The following is a 25,601-nucleotide window of genomic DNA, read 5'->3' as shown; positions in this document are numbered from 1 at the left end:
GGGCAGGGTCCTGGGGTGTTTCTGGGGCAGGTCTGTCCCTTGCACTGTTTCAGGGTTGGGGGCCGCCTCACTGCCAAGTCCCTGTATCGGGGGAGGTGGGGGCTTTAGGGTAATCTCATACATCAATGGAGCCAGTGGCCTATGCTCAGCACTGACATGCTGGAGCCATATTTATTTATTAACAAATAAAATTTGCAGAATTTTAAACTATTATGTGCATAATTTTCATTTTTTGGGCAAGATTTTTAAATTTTTTTTGGCACAGAATTCCCTCAAGAGTAAGGAAAGTCCTCACTTGCTGAAGTAGAGGTGTGTGACTTACAGTTGTGGGTATCCTGAACAGAAGACCACACTGCCAATCAAAGACAAGCTGTATTGCAAATAACACATAAGAAACTCACTGAGATGCTTTGGGAAAGTAAATGTGTAGAGTTCACATTTTCAAAATACTCTGTGCAGGCATACAGTGTGGACACAGCCTACAGAAGTCAACAGCAGCAGGGGACAGGCTCAAACAAAAAAAAAAAAACAGAAGGTGACAGAGTTTAAAGCACAATTATTATATTTCGCCAAAAAACTGGTGTTTTTTTTGTTGTTGGGTTTTTTTTTTGTTTTTTTTTTAAAGGGAGGCGGGTTCATGCCTTTTCATATTGGGAGGAAGAGTAGAAGGAAGAAGCTTGTATACATGTTGACTCAATATCAAAAATAAGAGTGAGGGTACTGTTAAGCCTCAGTCAACCATTTCAATGTAAAGGGCTCCCTTGCCACATTGGCAGACCTCCTTGGACTCCCCTTTGCCAAGCCAATGAGAGGCAGGTGCCTAACTGTAAAAGCATTAATGAAAGCAGGATGTCATGATTAGGAAGCTCATGGGTATGAGTCAATCCAGAAATAAACTGAGAACACAACCCTGGAATCTTAAAATATCACCTGGTCTGAACAGGGCTTCCAGCCATGAAGGATAAAATCTACTGAATAACGCTGAGTGCCGGGGGGCCCCTTCTGCAGGAGGGCAAGAATTGTGAAGACCTAAGAGCCGCCCTTGAGAAGTGCTTCGCGCTCAAGGTAAGAACGATGTAAGAGCCACGTGTTCTTACAGACGGAGCGGCTCAAATGCAGTTTACCGCGTAACCCTCATCACGGAAGAAGATGACTGACCGGACTATTTCCCACGTGAGACCCGGGGATAATCGGAAGAAACGAGATTGTGTCCGGAGTTAGAGGGCAGGTCTCTGCTCCAACTCAGCCTTCCAGGAACCACGTGTGTGAAACAGACCGAAACAGGGATTAAAAAACCCACCTCACTCCGCTTTGAAAGCGATTCCCCAGAAACCAGATGTCCCGTATCACCCCCCGCCCCCGCTAACCAGTCTCAGGAAAGGGACACGGAGGCTGCGCCCCTTTCACTGCAGGGACGGTCTCACCTCATCCCCTCAGCACGAAACGGGGTTTAGTTCTTTAACCGGGCCCGGGTTTCCCTTACCTCGCGCCCGGGTTCATCGCGGCAGCCACCCCCCCCAAGCAGTTACGGGCCTCACCGCGAGCCCAGCCCGCGCGGCCGACCGCTAACCGTCACCCCGCTCCGAACGCGCTCGCGTCCCGGGAAATGACCCGGCCCCTCACCGGCTCCCCGCGTCCTGGTCTCCCCGAGGCCGTCGCGCCGCCCTCACACCCAACGCGCGGAACAGGCCCCCGCGAGCCAACTGGTGCGTTGCCCGGAGTTGAGTCAAGCGCGGCCCCGCCCCCTTCCCGTTGGAGACGCGGTCATGCGGGCGGGAGGTCACTCCGGGTTAGTCTGTGGTTGGCCCAAGCAAGAGCTGAACGCCAGGCGGAAGGGGGCGGGTCTTATCGAGGAAGAGGCACCGCTCGCGCGCGTTGCTGGGGCTGTGTGTGGGTCGCTGCTCGGAGCCCTGCCCGGGCTGTCACCCAGGTACAGAGCCGGGCCCGTGCTCGTCGGAGCGCAGCAGCAGCAGCAAGCGCGCAGTGGGGAGCGGGGCGGCGGGAGCGGCAAGGGGAGGCTGCCCCACTCCGGGGGTTGTGCCTTGCGCCCCGCAGTGCTAAGGATGCGGCCATCCCCGGGGAAACCTGGGAACCGGCAAAGGACGTTATGCTAAAACCCTGCTCTGATGGAAACTGCCATTGGCTCTTTGGAGAAAGATCGAGTGGTTAAAACGATATTTCAGAAAGAATAATTCGTCTAACAACGCTTTGGGCCCTAAAACCTAAACGCAACAAAATCTAGTAGCCGCCTTACTATTTTACTTATGTAGCAATGGAGACTGGTCTTCTGTGGCTCATAGCCAAGCGTCTCACGTGCTAAACACGAGTTAGCAAATAGCTTCTATCCTGCAAACGCTGCCAGACCTAGTACTTACTCCTGGGAGAGAGTAGTTCTGTAGAAGTCCATGGGAGTAGATCTGGTAGCAATCCTGATTAACTGTTGCCGTCCTCCTCTTGTAGTCATTAACCCTGTCCAAAGGGAATGTAAAATGGTACCGAATCAGAATGAGAGCATTTTGCACCCTCATTGCACAAGTGTAAACAAATATAGAAATGTGTATAGTTGTGAATAAGGGTTTTTGTGTCCTTCATTAGATTTTCATGCACCACTAGAGTGTTAGTCTAGGTGCAGAGAAGTGTACCTTTAGACTTAACTGTAACATGTCCTTTATGGGAGAGATATCTGTACCTTGGGACTGAGAAGGCTAGATTCTTTACTGTTGTAAATGAGTACACCTTTGCTGAGGCCTTGTAACTCATTTTTTTTTCATTACGAACAGTTAGACTGTTTTTCAAAGATGTTATAATGTTATAAAACAGGAGGAAAGGGGACTGATTCAAAGACCTGCTTGAAGTTTCACACAGAGTAATATATTTGTATTGTGTTTTTATAGTAGAACGTGCTATAGGGCGAGGTGCTTTCCAAACAGGAAAAAAAGAAATGGTCCTTTTTTCCAAGGAACTCTCAGTCTAAGGACAGATTGACAGGCAGACAAATAGGCAGAAGTTTGGGGAAATGTGACTGACATACTATTCTTTCTTTTTAGTTAATGTGCATGACAAGTAGATTCCTTACTAACTTTGCCGGGAGGCAATAAAAATACTTCTGTGAAACTTCCTTTCGATTTTGTGCTAGTTTGTTAACTCAAAGCAGAGTCAGTGTAACTATACACATTAATTTGGTTGAATATTGATGGTAGTAAGAGGCAAAAAGACATCCTTTAAAAAGTGGAAGTTAAATCTTAGTGAGGAAAATAGGAGCATAAACTGGCAAATGAAGTGTAAAAATATAATTAGGAAGACCAAAAAGAAATTAGAAGAACAGCTAGCCAAAGACTCAAAAAGTAATAGCCAAAAAAAAAGAAGTAAGTACATCAGAAGCAGGAAGCCTGCTAAACAGCCAGTTGGGCCACTGTACAATTGAGATGCTAAAGGAGCACTAAGGGACGATAAAGCCATTGTGGAGAAACTAAATGAATTCTTTGCTGGGGATGTGAGAGAGATTCCCAAACCTGAGCCTTTTTTTTTAAATGACAAATCTGATGAAAGTGTCCCAGATTGAGGTGTCATTAGAGAAGGTTTTGGAACAAATTGATAAACTAAACAGTAATAAGTCACCAGGACCAGGTGGTATTGACCCAATAGTTCTGAAGGAATTCAAATGTGAAATTGCAGAACTGCTAATTGTAGTCTGTAACCTATCATTTAAATCAGCTTCTGTACAAATGACTGGAGGAGGGGTCGGCAACCTCTGACACATGGCTCACCAGAGTAAGCACCCTGGCAGATGAGGCCAGTTTGTTTACCTGTCATGTCCACAAGTGGCTCCGACTGGGTGCAGTCCCCCGCTCCAGGCCAATGGGGGCTGTGGAAAGCAGTGCAGGCCGAGGGATGTGCTGGCCACAGCTTCCCGCCGCCCCCATTGGCCTGGAGCGGCGAATCGTGGCCAGTGGGAGCCGTGATCAGCCCAATCTGTGGATGCGGCAGGTAAACAAACTGGCCCAGCCCGCCAGTGGGCTTACCCTGGTGAGCCATGTGCCAGAGGTTGCTGACTCCTGGACTGGAGGATAGCTAATGTGATGCCAATTTTTAAAAAGGGCGCCAGAGGTGATTGCAGCAATTACAGGCTGGTAAGCCTGACTTTAGTATTGGCAAACTGGTTGAAACTATAGTAAAGAACAAAATTGTTAGACGCATAGATGAACGTAATTTGTTAGGGAAGAGTCAGCATGGTTTTTGTAAAAGGAAAACATGCCTTACTAAATCTACTAGAATTCTTTGAGGGGGTCAACAAACACATGGACAAGGAGTGGGGCCGGCTCTAGCTTTTTTGCTGCACCAAGCCACCAAAGTGCAAAAAAAAACAACCCCACAGCTGGCTGGAGTGCTGAAACAAAACAAACAAACAAAAAGCTGCTTGAATGGGCGACGGGGTGAATCACTTGATGATTACCTGTTCTGTTTGTTCTCTCTGGGGCACCTGGCATTGGCCACTGTCAGAAGACAGGATACTTGGCTAGATGGATCTTTGGTCTGCCCCAGTATAGCCACTCTTATGTTAAATACATAATTTATCAATGTGCAGGTCAAAAAATATACTTGTTGATAATAGGACTCTTGCATAGTTTAAGAATTACTCTTTTAAATTAACACTGTGAACTTGAAATCAAGTCAACTTTAAAAAGTTTTAAAGGTAGTTTCAGGTACAACACTACACTTACTCCTGAGTTCCCATGCCAATTCTTTTAGGACCTCTAATTGAGAAGCCATGATCCTGCTGGTGTTTACACACATGCTCCTCTATAAGCAGGAATGGAATGCGGTTGTCTTTTTTTTTATTATTTTATTTTATTTCTGTTGCTGTATGTGCAGGTATCTAAGGCCCTGATGCTGCAACTGCCTGGGTATAGGCATGTGCTTGAGCAGTTCTAACCATAGGATTGGAATCTAACTGACCACATGTTCTGCAGTCAAATGTACAAAGTAATCAAGTTGGGGGAAAAAACAGAAAAATTATTTTGGTGTGATGGGGTGGAGGAGTCTTTGGGAAACGGACTATTAAGGGAGCAAGGAAGAAATCCTATAAGCAGGTTTTTCAGTGTCCTCTATAGGGTTTCTTCCACCTCCTCTGAAGCATCTGAACTAGATGGGCCACTGGTCTAATCTGGTAAGGTAATTTCTATATTCCTGTGAAACAGTCATTTTTCTATAAAATGTCTCTTTCTTTTTTTTCCTCCTATAGGCAATTTCCAGGGGAGCACTTGGCTTGATATGGCTTTGGTTAACTTACAAAGTTTCCAGTTTTATTCTTCTAGTGTACGCACATGCAGATCCCTGGGCACGCTAAGAAAAACCTTGAACCACCTTAATGATCAAGGCAGACAGCTAAAGTCATGGTGCTGTGGTTCCTCGGTCTTTGGCACAGTACTTTCAAGGGTTACGTTTCAGTATGTGTTTTGTAGAAACTACCATGCAGAACTCTGGAACCAGCCTGTACATCTTCACAGAGATGCTGGGTACAGTTCTGAATCTGATGGCAAATGGATGGATGAACAAAAACTTTTCATGGAGCTGAACAGCTTGAATTCATCCAATGAGATTTTTAAATTTCTGAGTTCTTTAGAAGTTATATCTGACACCATGGCAGCAGCAGCTTTACAGAGGATCTGTGAATTTGAAGTGGATGACAGTGGATTGAAGAATCCTGAAGCCATATTGGAGAATGAAGTCTTCAGGGCATTATGCTTTCAGTTTGAACATGAATCACAAAAGCTGTCAGACACTGGTCTCGTGACTGCTTTGCAGGCTTTGATAAAGTTGCGTGTAGATCCCTGGAGTACTCTGATTGTACGTTTGGTATCAGAGAGTCAGAAACGACTTGATAAGGGACAAGTAACCATTAGAAACCTGTGTATTCTTGGAGAAAGCTTGCTTGATTTGGAAGGCCCAGGTTGTACAATGGTGGAACAAATTGTGAACCAAGTACAAGGAAAAAAGCTTGAAGAATGGACCACTGAGGAAATAACAATGGTTTATGGAATGCTGCAGATGAGTGTTACAGAAGAAGGACAATACCAAGACTTGTTAAACCACATGAACAACATCACTTTAACCTTAGCTCCCCAACTAAGTCCTAAATTGATAAGCAGAATACTGAAGGCACTGGTTATTCTTGACCAAACTCAGGCAATCCCACTAGTAATAAGACTGTGTAAGTATTCAGTGAGGCATGTCCCTCGATTCACAGATGATGAACTAGTAAATGTGCTGGGAGCTTTCATACATTTTGGACACACTGACCAATTCTTCACAGAAGCACTGGAAAGGCTTGTTTCCAAATCCTCCTTCACCATGCACCCTGAAGCAGTCAGCAAAGTCATGCAGTACTGCTGCCGAAAGCTGATCCGTTCTAAGCCCATCTTTGATGCCGTGGCAGAAAGTTTTGCTTATAATGCCGACAAATACACCACCAGACAGATTGCTGAGTATATTGTTCCATTTGGGACACTCAATTACCTACCACCAAGTGCTCCCTCTGTCTTCAGAAAACTTGAAAGGATACTAAATGCTCGCTTTACTCAGTTTCAGCCTCACACCCTGCTGAATCTGCTCCACTCATGCACCCTTATTGAGCGCTATCCAGTAAACTTTCTGGCAAAAATATTTAACCCCTATTTTCTTCAACAGCTGCAGGGTAAGGGCCCTAAGTTCATCAGTGTCTCTGTTACTCTGTATATTAGCTTCTCTCATAGCACCTCCTTGCCACCTATGTATCTCAAACTCCACAATCAGCTGTTGGAGCTAACTGAAGAAGAAGGGGCTAGGAAGTTGAAGGTACCTGTACAAAATTTAGAGACAGAAACTTCTAAAGAAGAGCAGGAAGATAGGCTCCTTCCCTGCTTTAGCAGATTCTGATTAAATAATACTTAGCTCCTTCATATTTTAAGTGTTCCGTAAACATTAACCAGTTGATCCTCAGAAATTAGTAAATATCCTCAGCTTAAAAATCAGGAAACTGAATTACAAATTTTGGGGGTGGGTGGCAGAGGCTTGCTTTCCCATGCTTAATCCACTAGAACTTGCTGCCCCTCTGATGTCATGATATCTTGCAAGATAACAGGAAGAACCCTGAATTCAGATCTTACCAAATAGTTATTTTTCTTCAGGCTTTAAAAATACAGCTATAAGTGGGATATATGATTTTCAAATATTTGATTTTTATATGTAATTTTTAAGTTTATTTGCATGTTCTGTTAATGATTTAGGATAAAGCAGCTTTTGTGCATATTTATTTAAAAACAGCTCCCCTTTGTACAATGACTTGCATGGGAATTCTTGTTGAACACATCTGTACTGAATGTCTGAATCTTTTTGTTTCAGCTCAAACACCAGGTTTGGACAGATTTGTCCTCTCACAGCTGACCCAGCTCTTTCTAACAGTTACCTTGGAATGTCCCTTCTATGAGGTAGTGGATATAAGTTGAAATATTGTTTGGGAATTTTTTTAGTCCATGTAGTAATCGTTGCATAATTGTTCCTTCTGAAGCAACATAATATAGACTGATGGTCCCTAAACTTTTCAGGATCATGCCCCCCCCCCCTTCTCCGTCTGCCCCTCCTGCACCCCCCCAAGCCAGGAGTGGGACCGTGGCTCTGGGGGAGAGGTGACACACACGGAGTAAGAGGGGGCAGGAACAGAGCTGCGGCCCTGGGCCAAGACTGGGGCCAGTACAGGGGCAGAGGCACGGCAGGGTCTGGGAGCTGGGGCCAAGGCTGGAGTAGAACTGGGAGCGGGTCTGGGTGGCACTCCCTCCCTGCCCCCTGTGGGGGCTGGCCCAGGCGCTGTTGCACCCTCCACGAACGTTCCTCTACGCCCCACAGTTTCAAGACCTCTGATATAGATATATACAGACACCCCCCGGGTTACGCAAACCCAACTTATGCAAATCCGCACTTACAGAAAAAGTTCCGTAAGCTAGAAATAGTTTGAAGTTTTTTGTTTTGGTTTTTCTGGTGTAATGGTGGGGTATACGTTTCCGACTTACGCAAAATTCAAGTTACGGAACGGAATGCTTGTGTAAATTGGGGAGCATCTGTAGGTCTCTTTTCATGATTAAAATTGTGAGGCAATGAAATTGTCGTACTTTATTTTTCTGTTCTCTGCACAGCCAGTTACTTACAATGCACTGTAGGCAGCCATTAAAAAAACACTGGAATCCTGTCTGATTGCAGAGGGAAGGGTTATTGGCAAGGATTTCAAAAATGTGTAGAAGAAACTTAACCTACTTTGGCTGGCAATTTGTCTGACAGAACATTTATTGGCAGGGAAATGCTGATTCATCAAAACAAACTTTTTGGAGGAAAGGTTTGGTCTACCCTTTTAATGGCCTGATCCTGCGAGATGCTGAGTGATATCCACACCCCTGAGGGTTGAGGGTATGCAGCATCTCACAGGGTCAGGTCCTTATGGTTTCTCTCACAATCACTACATAATAAACAGCTGTCCTGCTTCTCACACTTTACAAAGGCTGGTGAGAAAGGGAGCACTGTGATGAGGGGACTGCTTCCCTTAGCCTGAGATATGATATAAAACCTGAAGTTGTAGGAGTTGGGGATGGGGAAGTGACAAGCTCTTTGGACCATAAATGAAATTCTGCTTTAGGAGGACATTAAGGGCTAGGAATCTTCATGATGAGAAAGACGGAGTCTTTATTTTTCCTACCCCACAGAAATGTGAAAGCCCAGTGGAAGAGCTAGCATTTTTTGTCTAATGGAAGGAACATCTGAGTCATGGGATGCTCTCTTCTCTTCTCTTCTTTTCTCTCAATTTCTCACTATGTAATATGCTGGCAAATCACTCTTGCCTAATTTCTTTACTTTCCACAGGAAAGTAAAGTGTTGTCTGGCCCGACTGTAAGAATCTAAAAGCAGTGCTGTCTCTCCTTGTTTCCTGTGCCTGGTTCTGAAGGGACAGGACAGAGCTGATGTTAATGTTGGAGCTACATAATTCTGGGACCCACCTGTAACTGACAGGAGGTCAGGAGGACTGGAAACCAAGCACATCTGGCAGGCATAGTTACCATGACTCAGACAGCAGGGATTTCAAACGACATCCATTGGGAGTGAACTCACCCATTGCACTGAGCCATGCATAGAAGATGTTTCGCTTTGTTATTTTCTTTTTGGTATTAGAGGATATAGAAGGTAACACAAGCTCCTGTGATTCCCCAAGCAGCTCCACTAGGAAATTGAAACCTTCAGGCTTGTCTCCTAGCAGCCTGTAGTGTGGACTACCCTAGGCCACACTTGAAGCTGATGGTGGGTGAATATATATTTGGACATATAATAGGAGTCTTGCTTGGAGTGTTTCTGTTGTTTTAGTTTGGTGTAGTATTTCCTGTTGTTAGGGTCCTGTTAGGGTCCTGATTCAACAAGATACTGAAGCACATTGTGTATACTTTGTTACAATATCAGGGGGTAGCCGTGTTAGTCTGGATCTGTAAAAGCAGCAGAGAGTCCTGTGGCACCTTATAGACTAACAGACTTATTGGAGCATGAGCTTTCGTGGGTAAATAACCACTTCGTCGGATGCTCCAAAACGTCTGTTAGTCTATATGGTGCCACATGACTCTTTGCTGTTTGTTACAGTAATACACTTACTAGCTATTAAAAAAAATAGCTTACCCGCCTCATTATTTTTTTAGTTTCTTAATTACCTGCATATGTAGGAAATGTTTCTATGTGCTACTGAGGTAACTGTAAGTGCAGAGCAGGTAGAGGCTTAGATTTTACCTTTTTTCTTGCTAAGTGAAATTTTATGAGTATTTCCTTTTCTTTGCTCTTTTGATAGGGTCCTAAACTCCTTCCAAAGTATCGAGTAAAATCCTTTCTCATACCAGGCCGTTCACTGGAGTCCTCTGTGGACGTTCACCTCTACAACAGAGTGAAGACTGGACTAGTTGATTTGCTAGGAACAAGAATGTATTTTGCTTCTCATGTGTTGACACCATATTGCTATACATTAGGTGAGTGATGTTGCCATTTTTGAAGTTATAGGGGACTGGACCTTCCAGACTTACACTTCTCTAATTCTATGATTATTGTTACACTGTCTGGAGTGGCTCAAGACTGAACGTGCCAATTGCAGGGCAGACACCCCAAACTGGTGGTATGATCTGTAGTTAGATATCACCAACCCAATAACAAATGTGAATTCCCAATGTACAACCATAGTTTGCTAATGGAGTCACAGACAGTCCCCTTAGACACTCCAGTTCATCTTGCCACCCAGGCAAACAGGACCATGTGATAAGTGGTCACTTACACATAAATAACAAATATTCCAGGTTGCTCCAGTCCCAAGAGACCAGCCACTTACCCCAGATCAGTTTGTTCCTTAGATCTCACACCAAAAACAATGTTGGAAGCCAATCCTATAATAAACTAATTAAAGGTTTATTAACTAGGAAAAAGAGATCAGAGTTATTTAAAGCAAGAAAGCATATACACAAGTGAGTTTCAGTCTCTGATTCAAAAGGTGACAGAGGCCAGGTCTACACTGCGACTTTAAATCGGTTTAATGGCCGATATACCGATTTAACGCTGTATCCGTTCACACGACGTCGTCATTAATATCGAGTTTAAACGGCTCCTTAAATCGATTTGGAACTCCTCCAAACGAGAGGAGTAGCGCTAAATCGATAGTGATAACTCGGATTAGGGTCAGTGGAGGAAATCGACGTTATTGGCCTCCGGGCGGCATCCCAGAGTGCAGCACTCCGCTCTGGACAGCATCTGAACTCGGATGCAGCGGCAGTAACAGGAAAAGCCCGCGAACTTTTGATTACATTTCCTGCTTGCCAGCGTGAGCTCTGATCAGCACGGATGCAATGCAGTTTGAAATCGAAAGAGCTCCAGCATAGACCGTACGGGAGTACTAGGTCTGATCGCTGTATGGGGAGACAAATCTTGTTGTATGCAGCTCGTTACGAACACGAAATCAAAGCGTTTGAATAAAAAACTCCGGATCACACGCGCTGTGTACAAGCGTAACGGAGCCAGAGACTCAAATGGACGCTCATGAAGGAGGGAGGGGGTACTGAGAGACTCCAGCTATCCACAGTCCACAGCAGTCTCTGAAAATTATTTCATTCTTGGCTGAGCTCCCAATGTCTGTAGGTTCAAACACAGTGTCTGGCGTGTTCAGGGAAAGCTCCTCAGTTTATTCCCCCACCACCACGTGAAAAAAAAGGAAAGATTGCTGTGCTATGGGTTTGCTCAATGCACTCCGCGAAAAAGGCGCCAAAGGGTTGTCTGCTGCCTTCACAAAGGAGGGTGAGCTGTACCCAGCACCACCCGGGGCAGTGTTTTCTGCCCCATCAGGCACTGTGCTCTCACACGAAGTGGAACTATGGATAGCTGAGGAACAGCTACCCCACAGTGCACCGCTCCTGAAATGATGGTAGCTTGGGACCTGGACGGCAAACAATCGATTTCGGGATCCCACTGTGGACGCGCTAAACCGATTTTATTAGATCTGTTTTGTAATATCGGTTTAAGCTAATTCGAAATAATCGTGCAGTGTAGACGTACCCAGAGTTGTAGTAATCGGTCAATTCAAAGCAGCTTTCAAGGCTAACCCCTACCAAGTAGCATGGGGATCTCTTTGCTTGTGTTTAGAAATATTTACCTCTCAGTTTAAACAGCATGAAAGAGAGATTCAGTTTCTCCTTGTCAGGGATTTTGATCCCCTCCACTACAGAGTCCAAACTGATGGGATGAGTTCATGCGTAGGTCTCTCCTTCCTGGAGGAAATTAGGAATGCAGTCAGTAAAGTCTTTGTCCTTTGATGCTACAGAATGCTTAATTTGCCTTCAGTGGCCATGGACAAGCACTTTACCTTAATCAGTGCTGCGTGTCCTGTTTGGCGAGTTACAAAATTACAGAGGTTTACAATGCAAACGCTTCAGTATAACTTTATAGCATGGGCTATAGAGGTTATAAGTGAGATCAATACATGCAACATATTACAAGCATTTTATAAAGTCTAAACACATTCTTATCAACTTACCATCTGCCATCACCTTTCTGGAGTAGAGACCCATGTCTCCTTCCTTCCTGTCTAGGATTTTTTCAGGCTGCACATTTCTCTGCCTACACTGTGATAGTAACAGCAAGCCAGGCTTTCTCTCTGAAGACTGTGAACAGGTGTGGTGGCCAGCAGTTACAAGTTACACCCAGCTCTTTCTCTGAAAGACAGAAAATGTGCAGTTTAATATATTCTTATTTATGTTAAATATATATTGTGATCTCTGAGACCAAAAAAGAAAAAGAAAATCAGACAAAATTAAGGTTATAAATAAAGCTTTTAAAAAAGCAGTATTTATCAAAATATCATAGTTTGCAATTCAAAGTTCTTAACTGACTCATGGCACAGTGCAGAAAGAGAAAACACTGAAAAACAGAGAATTTTTGTTCTGATTAAAAAAAAATTGTTTTTTGTTTTTAATCCATCTCCAATATGTCTTGTCAGGGAGGCAAGGATAACCTCAGATTTGCATGTGCACACACATCTTATTTAGCAGGAGTCCACTCATTTTAAACTTTTGGGTGGAAAGGATATTTTACTGAGATGTTGGTGGGGTAGTTAAAAGGAGATATAGAAAGGAAGCTACTTGTGTTATACACTCACATTGTAGGCAATACAGCTATGGAAAAATGAAGATATGCCACTATCTTGTCTTGAATGTCAGAAAATTCTCCACTTCAAGTATGCATGAGGCCAAACAATCATTCCTTGATTAAAATCTTGGCAAACGGAAGGTCTAGGTTGTCCGTGGTAATTGCTGGTTGCCCAGATTATACATAACCAGCAGTTGCATAATTTACGTCTTTTTTAGAAATGTTTGCATATGTTTGTCTACCTTGTTTATTCTTTAATCGTTAACCACCTCTTTCTTCTTAACTCCTTTTTAGACTTGCACATGGATAGATGTAATTTGCAATAGAAAGTTAAGTTCGTTCTTGCGGAGCGTCTGTCATTCAGGGAAAAGTATTAATAAGAAATAGATGGAAATTACAATAAACAGTGTATATTGTATGAAAGGGTTTGTTTTTCTTTCCCACTCATCCCTTCCTCAATGCAGATGTTGAGATTAAATTAGATGAAGAAGGCTTCGTATTACCTGCCACCCGATATGAGGAGGTGCACAGGAGGTAAGAGAACTACAAACATTAGAGGCAAAGACTATCAGACTGTGAGATTACATTAACATTGACAAAAATGGCAATATTGAGGGTGAAATTCTGACCCGATTGAAGTCAATGGGAGGTTTGCCATTGATTGCAATGAAGCCAGATTTATACCATGGGTATCTTAAAACTTTGACTTGCAATGTATCACATATAGACTCAGATTGGGAGTGTTTATGAGGGAGAGATGAGAAACTCACTCTTCACTATGTAGGAGCCAGAATGGATAACACTAATTTTCTAATAAATAAAAATTAAATTATTTTACTTACTTTATTGTTTATTTTCTTTTCATTTTATACTTTTAAGTTGCTAAAGTGGATGTTTGGTACTTGTTTTTTTAGTTTCCTAATTACATAAAATCTGAAATTTTACAAAACAGATTTTTTTTCTACTAATTAATTTAACCTTTAAAATGTCATCTGTATGCTGAAAAAGTTAAGTCCAGGGCCTCATTAACATACTTCATGTGAGCCAGCACAACCTCAGAGGCTAAATCAGAGGTGGCCAGTCTGAGCCTGAGAAGGACCCAGAATTTACTAATGTACATTGCCAGAGAGTCACAGTAATATGTTAGCAGCCCCACATCAGCTTCCCCACCCTGCTCCCAGCGCCTCCCACTGACCAGCAGCCCTGCCAATCAGTGCCTTCACCTCCCTCCCCTTACCTCCCAGTCAGCTATTTCATGGTATGCAGAAGGCTCTGGAAGGGTGGAGGGAGGAGTGAGGGCACTGCAGGCTTCGGGGAGTGGGGCAGGAAGAGGTGGAGCGGAGCCAGAGCCTGTGGCAGAGCCGGGGGTTGAGTAGAGAGCACCCTCCAGCACATTGGAAAGTTGGCGCCTGTAGTTCCAGCCCTGGAGTTGTTGCTATACAAGGAGCCACATATTAAGTTCTGTAGAGCCAATGTGGCTTCGGAGCCACAGGTTGGTCACCCCTGAATTAAATTGATAAGCAAGGAACTTATACTATGTATTTGCAATTGGACTTCCGTAAGTCAAGAAAGTTGAGATGCTTTGACAAGGCTGTACTCCTCTACCACAATTTGCAGTTTGATATTTGTGGGATTTGTGCTCCTAAGTCATGAAAATCCCACCTATAGTTGTCTAAATGTGGGGTTAGGAGCTTAAACATAGCTTCTTACTTTTGAAAAGTTTGGCCTATGTTCACAATAACTTTAATTTATTGAAAGTATTTATTGAAAACTGCACATTGTGAAAGATGAGGCAAATTTTGTTTTGGAATGACAAAGGTTTTATGCCATTTGAGAGACATTTTTAATCAAAATACAGTTTTTGCCCCTGATGCTGCAAACCTTATACACATGCTTAACTTTAAGTAATATTCATTTAAGTAAAGCTACCTGCTTAAGTGTTTGCAGGATCAGAGTCTTGTTTTCAGTATTCAAATAAGATACCCCACCAATAGTGGCATTGCAAATAAACAATTTAAGTAATTTGATTCATTATATATTTTAATCTAAAATTACTGTATAACATTTTTTCAAATTAATTTTAGAAAGTTTCAACCTGATTTAAATAAATGATAACAAAAAATCAAATTATTTAAATTGCTTTGATTTAAATCACTCTACCCTGGCAGGGGCCAATCACAGTAGCATCCCCTCTGCTCTGACCCCTTGAGGGACCATATGCTCTAAAAGGGTATGGGGAAGAGGCAATATCCCTTGCTCCTTTCCTTGGGGCCCACAGAATATGTCTAATAATTGATAACATCGTTTTTAAATGCACTTTTGTGTTTGATTTTTAGAATCGCCCTGTGTATTGATGGTCCAAAGAGGTTTTGCAGCAACAATCACAGTCTTCTAGGCAAAGAAGCTATTAAACAAAGACATTTGCAATTACTTGGTTATGAAGTTGTGCAGGTAAAGGCTGATGCTATCAGCTGATGCTTCTCTAGCTAGAAAAAAATTGAAGGCTAATTTATAATAAAGCTTAAAGCTACTGCTGCAAACACTTCTCATGCTGGTTGTGGACTTGCCCTGGCTGTATGACCTCTTCCCTTTCTTGGTCTCTTCTGCTTCTCTTCCTTGTCTTTTTTATTATTAGTTCATTCTTTCTGCTTGCCAATTGCAAATTTCAAGAGCACTCAGCTCCTATGACTGTTTAAGATTTAAATCCTGGTCCCATTGACTTCAGTGGAAGTTTTGTCACTGAGTTCAGTGAGACTAGGGTTTGTACCTAAATGTCTCACCTTTTTTTTTTATTTTCAAAAGACCTTAACTGGGATTTTTTTTAAAAGGTGAAGGGTTTCTTGGTAAAGAATACCTATAAAACCTCTTTTCTGTTCCTAGAATCCCTACGACTAGGTCATTTTCGTTATTTTGCTTGTTGTTCATAGCTACTTAATTTTTGCTGAAAGACTTTTTTCCCCTGTGGATTGAAGTAAAATCCTTTTTTAAATTTTGCAACTGGAGAATTTGTTATAATCAGCTAGTTCAGTGCACCCAACTTTTTATAGTCACCCAGTTCTAATAGTAACTGACTTAGGCGCTGATCCTGCAATGAACGTCACACTCAGGTAGTCCCTATAGGGTCCACTTGCATAGAATCAATTGCAAGATTGGAAGCTTAATTTGCATTTTTAAAAGCTTAACATCATTTATGACATGAAATTATTCATTAAGGAAAATTTCATTTTATGAAAGTTAATCTTAAAGATATTGACTGTAATGTTCATTTAAAGCCATTTCTCACAACCATTTCTCTCTTTAACTTCCAGATTCCATTTTTTGAGTTCGAGATTTTAGATAACAGCAGAGAGATAGTAGAATATCTGCACAAGAAAATTTTTCCTCATACCTACAGGCTCAACTGGTGATACAATATAACAATAATAGAATACAGACTGGTCTACAGCACTTTAGGTACTGTGAAGTGTATATTTTTTGAATGGGAGAACCACTCTACTTTCAAAGTAATTCCTCATAGGATGATTTTAGCTTCTGAATGTGAGGCTCTCCAGTTCCTGGATGGATTGATGTACAAAGAATTAGAATGGGCAACAGAATTTGTTATTTTGTGTGAATATTTACTGCAGCTGAATAATAGTAGAAAATGCTTGCAAAACCGTTCACGCTGAGTTTCCTGGGTATTTCACTTTTCCTTTTAGAGTTGACAGAGATATGCTTATAAATGGGTAAATACATCATTGTATGTGGGGTTACTAAACGTTGCTAGACATTCAAGTTTTTACTAATCGGGGCTTTTCTCAGTGGTACAATAAATTCAGTTGCACAGTGTCAAATTATGCACTGTCTTACACTCTGCAATGCTGGAATTATTGGAGTTTCCAAAATATGTAAAGCAGGGTAGAATTTTGCCTCTAGTGTGAATCAAAAGGCTTAGTACTTATGAAACGAATTTAAATACCCTAAAGAAAAGTATTCTCAGAATTGCATATATATTTAAACTTGTATTGATTTTTTTAATAATGTGATTTTAAGTATGTAAGTTTTCTATTTACCAGGCATTCTAAATGTGAAAGAAAATCAGTGCCCTTCATTCATATTTGCTCATGTTCTTATTTATATTCCTCACTGTTTTAGTTTCTGAGCTGTATTACATAGAACCTAAAATATTAGTGGTTTTAATGTTCAGTGACTCCAGTAAAGAGCACTATTGCCCATTGATCATAGAGTAAAATAATTTATTTGAAAGTATGAAAAATTCATTGAATTGTCATCAATCCAATGCTGTTTGTTATAAAGCTCTTTTTCCAGATAAAATGAAGAATTATTCTTAAAGATGAAACTTGAATCCCCGACTACCTTACACTGTCAAATCAACCTTATTTTCTCTGATAGAGACCACTCATTGCAAGCGAATGGAGTTACACAGGTGGCACTGAGGCCTCATTTGTTCGGCAGAGTCTGTGTTGCTGGAGATGATGTGTGAGATAGAGGTAACTCAGCTTGACTTGGAGAACACTGGATGAGTTCAGTGGGGAAAAATCTTCCAGCCAGGCTCGATTGTACATTGGCTTTACTATTTGCACAAGTAATTACACATCACTGGACATAACGGAAACAAAGTTAAGCAAGATTGACCCTAATTACTACAGATGGCAGGTGACCTAAGTCAGAGGGAAAATTCCTATAGTTTTAAAACAAAACAAGAATACAACTCTTCTTATTTTGTTAAAACATCCACCTCTTCTAGCATCGGTTCTGTTTTTTTGTTTTGTTTTCTTCTGAGGTACATCTACACAAGGATAAAAACCCACAGCTGATGCAGGTCAGCTGACTCAGGCTCACAGGCTTCAGGCTCTGGTCTGATAAATTGTTGTGTAGATAGTCAGGCTTGGGCTGGAGCCCCTGCTCTGGAACTTTGCAAAAGGGAATGGTCCAGTCCAAACCTGAATGTCTACTTAGCAATTTTTCAGCTCGGAGCGCAAGCCCAAGTCAGCTGACTTAGGCCAACTGCGAATATTTTATCCTTGTGTAGATGTAAGCTAAATGTCCCTGTTGATTGCTTTTGAAATGCAGACATCTGGCAGAGCTGCCAAGCAGTACCCAGAGGTTTGAGGTTGATGCCCAGAGCTGTAAGGACATGTAGATTTTATTTACCCTGATGTGCTTTCTCCTCACTTTGTCCTCTCCCAATCCTTACCTCACCCCTCCCTGCTCTCACTGGTGTGGGAGTGTGGCACTCTGGCAGATTGCCAGTCTGGCCTGTTTTCTGGGTCAGTTCAACCATCCAGACTCCCCACTCTGCTGGCTCACATAGCTAGGGAATAGAGCTGAGCACCAATCAAAAGAGAGCTTGTTATAAAGCTCAAACAGTACTCCCCTGGTCAGCACTTCACCTTCCCACTCAGACCACCAAGTGAGTGAGTGAAGGTGAGGAATGGACTGTCAGAGAATAGTCTCCCCAGGTGAAGTGAGGGGGAGCAAAAGAAACACCTTATTATGTGTATTATCATAGCTTCTAGGGGCTCTAGTTATAGACCATTGTGCTAACCACTGTACAAACCCAGAACAAAAATACAGTCCTTTCCCCAAAGAGCTTGCAATCTGAGCATAAGACAAGAGGCAACAGATGGAGACAGACAGGAGTTTACAAGAAAACAATGAGACAGCACAGGCTAGCATGATATGGTTGTGGTATCAGCACAGCAGCAGCTTAATGGTAAGGTAAAGTTTGAAGGGGGATAATATGGTAGTTTTCAGCTGTTTGCAGGGAGCTGCTCCCAAGCATGATGAGCAAGGAGGAGGAGCTTGTAGTAGAGGGATGGAAAGAGAGGAGTTATGTGATTAAAGTTATGGGCTAGGAGAATAATCTTTGCCCGACTGAAGCTGGAAAAGGCCTGTCTTGTCAGTACTTCCCTTGTTATGAATATGAGGTGCTGGTTCTTGTTTCTCTGACTATCCAGCAGGTGGTGCTGTTGTCAAATGGCTTGATGTTTTGTAGTTTTCAAGCAAAAATCATGTAAAATGAAGTCAGCAGACTAGATATGAGGATTAAATCTTGTTCTAACGTATTTCACCAAAAATAACCTGTTTGGAACATAGCTGTTAGCTCCCTGGCTGTTGAGGTGTGGGTGGGTGTGAGGATGGGGATAGCTCTTGTGAAAGGTGCTACTGCACAGTCAGGAAATGTTTCCCTTATTAGGCTTTGTTCTTGTTAGCAAAATATTAATTATAAGAATGAAAAAAAAAATCTGAAGGTGCTACCCTTTCACCTCTGCTCCCTCCACCACTCCACCCCTTTGTATGCTTGTTACTTGATTTTCTGCTTATGAAAGCCATGAGCAAGAAGTTTTTTGTAAAAACAGGAGAAGAGTGCAGCTGTGGCCACAAAAGGCTTAGAGCCTGTTTCTCAGAAATGCTGACTAGTCACCACTGAAAATGAAGTCAGTAGGAACTGTGGGTGTTCAGCCATTTTGAGGATCAGGCCTCTAATAATTGGAATAGTCTTTACTTGACTAGGCTTGTTTTGGTGGGGTTTTATCAGTTTTGAACAACAGTGATGAATAGTTCTTGTGGAATTCTTTTGTTTTCATTTTTAAACAACAGCAAAAAATTTGAGAATCAAATGGCTGAATTGATGTCTGTTACAACTCCTGATTAGAGACACAAGGTGGGTGAGGCAATCTCTTTTATTGGACCAACTTCTGTTGGTGAGAGAGATAAGCTTTTGAGCCAGAGAGCTCTTCTTCAGGTCTGGGAAAGGTACTCCAATCATCACAGCTAAATGCAAAATGGAACAGATTGTTTAGCATAAGTAGTTAATACATATTCTAAAGGGACCATTCAATGTAACTATGCTAGACACTAAAAATCATGGACTGAACAGACACTGTATTAATGGTGTGATAGATCCAGGCCAGCTGGGAACAGCAGAGTAGTCCTGTTGGTATCCAGGGAGTGAGCGGGCAAAGCCCGCCCACTGCTAAAGGACCTCCCCCTAGCCTAAGGGCAGGATCCATAGGTCCGTGATACCAAATAATTCCGGGGGACAACTAGTGAAATATCCAGAACGGGAGTGAGGTCGCAAGGCTAAATGAAGGGAACCTGACAGGGACACTGAGCAGAGAACCCTGGACAGCGCCCACTGCTTCTCGAAGGCGTCAAGGGAGCCAGCGGACATTCTCCAGAGGAACTCTGCCCGGATGCATGAACAGGCGGAGGAGTGGAAATAAGCCCCACAGTTGCAGGAAATCCCACTGGCCAGCCTCCTCTCCCTGGTTTTGTAGATGGCCATTTTGGCCAGAGCTAGGAGGACAAGAAGGTCCCGCGACTTTGCAGGGCTACGGATGGGGAGTGCATAGATGAACAAGTGAGGGGAAAAGTGCAACTAAAAACATAATACTATATCTAAGTATTATGTCCGGTTCTAAGAGGAGCCGGAATAGGGGCTGCAACCTAGCACACTCTACATAAACATGTGCCATGGTCTCCCTCACGCCGCAGAAGGGGCAGGTGTCGAGGACGGGGTAAACTGCGCCAAGTATATGCCTGTGCTCACAGCCCCATGAAGGAGCCACCAACCGATATCCCTGGTGGGCCTTGGAAACAGGGTGGAGTATAGGCTGGCCCACCAGGGCTCCTTGCCCTTGAGAGGTGGCAGGATATCCTGCCACTTTGTGTCAGGGCGGGACACGAGGGTGAGGAAGTGAAGGGTGTGGAGCACAAGCATGTTTCCTTGGCGCAGTCTGGAACTGAACCAGCTGCAAACCGTGCAGCCGGCTCACGGTGAAAGGGCGGGGCGGCCAGTTGGGTCCACGGGGCAGGGGCCCGATGAAAAGGTCCGGAGGGCCAGGGGTGGAGAGCAGGCAGGGCGTTCCCTCTCACAGGACCCAAGAGAGGCCCAAGCAGCAGGCAACAAAGCAGCCTTCACCTACTGAAGTACATGCTCAGGAGTACGAGGTCTGGAGAGCCCCATGCACTGAGCGAGCGTCAGGGGATCCAGCCAGTCTCCCCGGTTGGAATCCAGGAGGTCTCCGACTCTGGTGACTTCTGCCAGGACAAACCTCTGGCGCACCGTCCGGGACTCACCACCTGCACACGGAGGTCGTTGAAAACAGCTTCCAGGTCCGGAGGAGGTCCTGGTAGACGATTGGCAGCCCAGAGAGGTCTCGCGGAAGGCCTCTCAGATGGAGATAAAGGAGCTGCCAGTCGTATTGGAGCCCTCAGAAGGGCACAGGAAGGCATGCGCCAGTACTCTCCATGCCAGATTACCTGCACCATACAGGAGCCTCTGCAGGGCCTGGAGGCAGAAGACATGGACCTGAGTGCGTAAGCACTTCAGGCCCAGCCCTCCTTCCTCCAGGGCAGGTGGAGGACCCCTGCAGAGACCCAGTTCACTCCTGGCCAAAAGAACTCCAGAACCGACTTCCAGAGGTTGGCCAAGAAATCTGGGGCTGGGACCAGGGTGTTGAGCCGGTACCAGAGCACGGACAGTACTAGTTGATTAAGCACTAGTGCCCTCCCTCGGAGGGAGAGTCCTGTCCATTTCCAGAACCGCTCCATCACCCTGCCCTCTAAGCCATGCAAGTTCTCCAGCAGAGACAAAAAGGTAAACGTGGCAGAAAGGTAAATGCCGAGATAGAGCAGCGGACTCACGCTCCACTGGATGGCCTGAAGTGCGAGTGGGAGGGAGCTCGCCTGCCACTCATCCCCGACCACCAGGCCGGAGCTCTTGACCCAGTTGACTTGGGCAGAGGAGGCTGCTGAGTAAATGGCCTGGCAAGCCTCCACCCGGGTCAGGTCGCCCAGATCCTGGACCATGAGGGGCACATCGTCAGCATACGCCGACAGGACCAGCCGCAGCTCTGGCTGTCGGAGCACCAACCCCGTCAGCCTCCGGCGGAGGAGACAGAGGAAGGGCTCGATCGCCAGAGCGTACAGCTGGCCCAAGAGGGTGCACCCCTGCCGCACTCCCCGCCCAAAGCTGACCATTGAGCCTGACCAGACACTCTGCGGAAGCGTACAGCACCTGGAGAAAACACACAAATTGGGGTCCAAAGCCAAACGCTCGCAGAGTGCTTAATAGATACCCATGGTGCACCCTATTGAATGCCTTCTCCTGATCCAGGAACAGGAGGGCAAACGACAGACCATCCCTATACCCAAGCTCCAAGAGGTCCCGAACCAGATACAGATTATCGAATATGGTGCAGCTTGGGACGGTGTAGGTCTGGTCTGGGTGGACCACGTCCGCCAGCACAGACCCTAGCCGCAGCAAGATGGCCTTTGCTATGACTTTGTAGTCCATGCTGAGGAGCGAGACGGGAGGCCAATTCCGTAGGTCACGGAGGTCCCCTCGCTCTGCAAGGACTCAGCCCAGACGGTGACATCCCAGAACATGTGGTAGAACTCCACGGTCAGCCTGTCCATGCCCAGAGATTTATTGGTGGGCATGCGACGGAAGGCTTCCGAGAACTCAGCCAGAGTGAGAGGCAGCTCTAGCCGGTCCCGGTCGCCCGTGCTGACCATCGGGAGTCTGTCCCAGAGCACTCTGCAAGCGTTAGGATCGGTCGGATCCGGGGAGAAAAGGGCTGCGTAGAAGGCCCTGGCCCTCCCACACATCTCCGCCGGATCCGGGAGGGGGGTGCCGTCTTCTGCCCAGAGGCAGGTGAAATGCTTCTTGGCCCCCATTTTTTTTTCTCCAGGGCGTAGAAGGAGCGGGAGTCATGATCCATCTCCCAAAGGAGGCAGATGCGGGATTGAACAAAAGCACCCCGGACCTGATGGTCTTCTAGGGCCCGGCGCTCCTCCCGCTTCTCCCGGCACGCTCCACAGAAGGATGGATCCCCGGGCCTGGCGGCTAGATGCCTCTCCAGCTCTAAGACCTCCCATTCCAACTGTTCTATCACCACATCCCTCCGTTGGCTGGCACCCTAGGTGTAGTCACAGCAGAAGAGCCAGGCACACACCTTCACCAGGTCTCAGCACCGCCGCGCCGAGAGAAGGGTGTGACGTTGCCCTCACCAGGCCAGCCAGAACTCCTAGAAGGGCGCCATGAAGCCCACATCCTCCAGCAAACTGTTATTGAAGTGTCAATAGGCCGGCCCCAGCCTCTCTGCGCAGAGAAAGGCTGTCTTGGTGGCAGGATGAGGTTTTGAAAACGGGACCAGCTGAATGCTGGAGGAGTGGGCCCATGAGAGGTGGAAACGTGACAAGTAGATGCGATCAGACTGGGAGTGGCACGATCGATGGGCCTCCACCCAGACGAAGTTCAATGTCGAGACTTTGTCCGGGTGGTGTCGCGCCAGATGTCCACCAGGGAGCGAAGATCGACAATCTCCTGGAGGATGTCCTCAGCAGCCGGGCACTGCTCGGTCCCAGAGCAGTCCCGCTCCTGGAGGGTGGTGTTAAAGTCCCCACCCAGGACCAGGCACTCGTGAGGATCTAAGAAGGCGAGGAAGGCCGACAACTGCTGATAGAAATGCAACCGTTCTGGGCTCGATGTTGGAGCATAAACGTTGATGAGATTCACCACAAGCCCCTCCTTGCGGACCCGGAGGTGCAGCAGGCGGCCCGGCACAGCCTCGGCGACCCCCCCAGCACCTCGGGCCGTAGATCAGGGGAGAACAGGGTCACCACTCCAGTCGTATGAACAGTGAGGTGGCTAAAGTAGACCCTGTCCCCCCATTCTAGCAGCCAGCTAGCTTCGGCGGCCGGATCCATATGGGTCTCCTGCAGGAAAACCACAGAGTACCCCACCTCCCGAATGAAGGAGAGCATCTGGCTCCTGCGGAGACCCATCCTACAGGCCCGGGTGTTCAGTGTTAACAGGGGTCAGGTCAGGGAGCAAGGGCGATGGCTCAGGGACTCGGGGAGGCAATGGTGGGGCAGCATGAAGAAGGGAGGATTCTCCCTGGGACGGGCCCTCTCCCATGTCCGGCGATATCCCCGCTGCACCCTCCTCCAGGAGTCGCGCTAGATTGCAGACAGTGGAGGTGGGGCTCTCCTACTTGTTTGGGCGTGCTGGGGGCGGTACCCCGTGGACCTGAGCGGGAGCAGTGGTGGACTGGGAAGGAGGAGGGGCAGCTCTGGGCACCGGGAAGCCAGGGGCACCAGTGATGACGGGGACGGCGCCCTGCCGGGGCTCAGGGATCCCGGACACTTCTCTGTGCCAGGCCAAGGGGCAGTCCCTCCAGACATGTGCAATCGCCCGACAGAGGTAGCACTGGGCCTCTCCTGTGGAGTAATGCACCCAGTAGTGGGCCTCCTAGTAGGGGACCAGGAAGGACCCCTCAAGCGCCTCACTGTCACACACCGCTGCCGGCAGTTGAAGCTGCACTTGCCAACAGAACAAGAGGACGTGACGGAGGGCAAGGTCTCTGCAGCCCAGCGGGAGAGGGCTGATAACAGAGATTGGTTGCCCGAGGGTAGAAAGGGCAGGCAGCAGGGCAGCATTGGGCAGTAAGGGAGGGATGGAGGTCAGGACTAACTGGACCCCCAGGTCTTCTAACGGTTCCAGGGTGACGACCACGCCCCCTACCGCCAGACCCTTCTCTACCGCCTCCTGAGCGGCGGCGTCCGAAGCGAGGAAGAAGACGACCTTTCCATACATTTTGGAGGCCGCCATAAATGGCCGTTGGTCCCACCACGCTCGCCAATGCCCGCACGTAGGTCTCCATGTGAGGCGAGGTGGGCACCAGGAGGCAACGGACGCCGTGCTTCCTGGTCAAGGTGGGAAAGAGGCCCCGGCCGCTATAGATGGTAGCAGAGGCAGTGGTCGGGAGAGATGACGTTGCGGCAGGCAGAGGGGCTGCTGCCACCTGGGTGTATGCCCTGGGGGCCAGGGGAGAGGCACTCGCAGAGCTGGTGGAGGGAACAGCGGGGAGGGATGCTGCGGCCGGCAGCGGAGGCAGCCTCTGCAATGGAGGGCCCAGTCTTTTTAGCGGGACCCTTACCCTTCTTCTTTCCCTGACCTTTCCTGACGGCTGGCAGGGCTCCGCCAGAACCGGAAGGGGTGAGGGACATGGCAGCAGCGGAGGTCACCCCAGTACCTGCCGGTGCCCCAGCAGGGGCAGTGGCAGGCGGTTTGGCAACAGCAGTTGAGGTAGAGGCTGGGGGGTGGACATGGGGGCAGGTAGAAGAGGGGCAGCAGCATGTACTTGAGGGGTCTCTCCCTCTGTGTCCCTTGCCATAGTGAGAGCGAGGAGGGGGACAAACAGCAAAACGGAGGTAGGGAAGGGAGGCAATGACTCCTCCCTACTAGGCTGCAGGCAGGGGAGGAGAGTGCCAGAATGGGAGGTCTAAATGGGTCGGGGGGGGGGCTATCAAGGACTTGGGTGGGGGGTTCAGTCACTGACTCAAGGTGGAAATCCGGCTCCTCTAGTTGCACTAGGGGATCGGGGATACAAGAACATTTGGGGGCTGCAGTGAACAGGGATAAACTCAAACAGGGATGGGGCACAAGTGCACAGGAGGGGGCATGGGCACACAAGGGGAGGAGCTAATCAGGGCTGGGGGACCATGAGGGTAGAGGAAACAGCCAGGCTGGAAGTGAGGCAGAGGAAACAAGGGGCTGGCTTCAGGGCAGGGGTGGGACAATCAAGGCTGCAGAGGGAAACGGGAAGGGCAGAAACCAACTGAAACTAGCTGGGGAGGGGCAAAGACTGCAGAGGTAAATAGGGTAGGCAACAAGGAATAAAGCTAGGGGACCTGTAGCAAAGGGGAAGGGGGTCAGTTCGGGGGGGGGTGCGCCCACGAGCGCTTGCACTTAAAGTCAAGGTTCAGCTGGCGGCTACTGCTGCAGGCCCAAATGGTGGAAACAGGCGTGGCAGGCCGGACAAGCAGTGCAGTCCCAGAGGCAGGAGTTTTAGGCAAATGGAAACAGCCAGTGGGGGCAGTGGAGGAGGCAGCAGTGGGGGGGGGGG

General features: G+C 46.5%; 2 protein-coding genes across 9 annotated transcripts in view; one reads left to right on the top strand and one right to left on the bottom strand.

Moving 5' to 3' along the window:
- MTRR (5-methyltetrahydrofolate-homocysteine methyltransferase reductase) overlaps positions 1-1,847 on the bottom strand; it is a 152,825-nt gene extending 150,978 nt beyond the window's left edge. For 2 of the 5 annotated variants that reach the window (XM_032786519.2, XM_032786522.2), the window contains exon 1: positions 1,301-1,606. The gene's annotated coding sequence lies outside the window, so the exon portion shown is untranslated. Of the gene's footprint in view, positions 1-1,300 lie in introns of all 5 variants that reach the window. The other 3 variants (XM_032786521.2, XM_075062670.1, XM_075062671.1) reach the window with 3 other exon arrangements.
- On the top strand, positions 1,833-17,002 carry FASTKD3 (FAST kinase domains 3). 4 transcript variants are annotated; one of them, XM_075062672.1, is made up of 7 exons: positions 1,833-1,918; positions 5,243-6,694; positions 7,381-7,466; positions 9,851-10,025; positions 13,146-13,215; positions 15,018-15,132; positions 15,990-17,002. In XM_075062672.1, exons 2-7 carry the CDS (start codon positions 5,272-5,274, stop codon positions 16,086-16,088), a joined length of 1,968 nt encoding a protein of 655 aa, XP_074918773.1. In that variant the 5' UTR covers positions 1,833-1,918; positions 5,243-5,271; the 3' UTR covers positions 16,089-17,002. The 4 variants fall into 4 exon arrangements, 3 of the variants coding, with proteins under 3 accessions (XP_074918773.1, XP_032642415.1, XP_032642414.1); XM_032786524.2 differs by having other exon boundaries at positions 1,870-1,930; XR_012655269.1 differs by lacking the exons at positions 13,146-13,215; positions 15,018-15,132; positions 15,990-17,002 and adding an exon at positions 11,599-13,138 and having other exon boundaries at positions 1,841-1,918; positions 9,851-10,546.
- Positions 17,003-25,601: the final 8,599 nt, after the last annotated feature.

This window comes from Chelonoidis abingdonii, chromosome 2, assembly GCF_003597395.2.
Source record: "Chelonoidis abingdonii isolate Lonesome George chromosome 2, CheloAbing_2.0, whole genome shotgun sequence".
NCBI classification, from domain to species: Eukaryota; Metazoa; Chordata; order Testudines; family Testudinidae; genus Chelonoidis; species Chelonoidis abingdonii.
The sequence above is the reverse complement of the archived record's forward strand: the minus strand, read 5'-3'. Positions and strand labels throughout refer to the sequence as shown.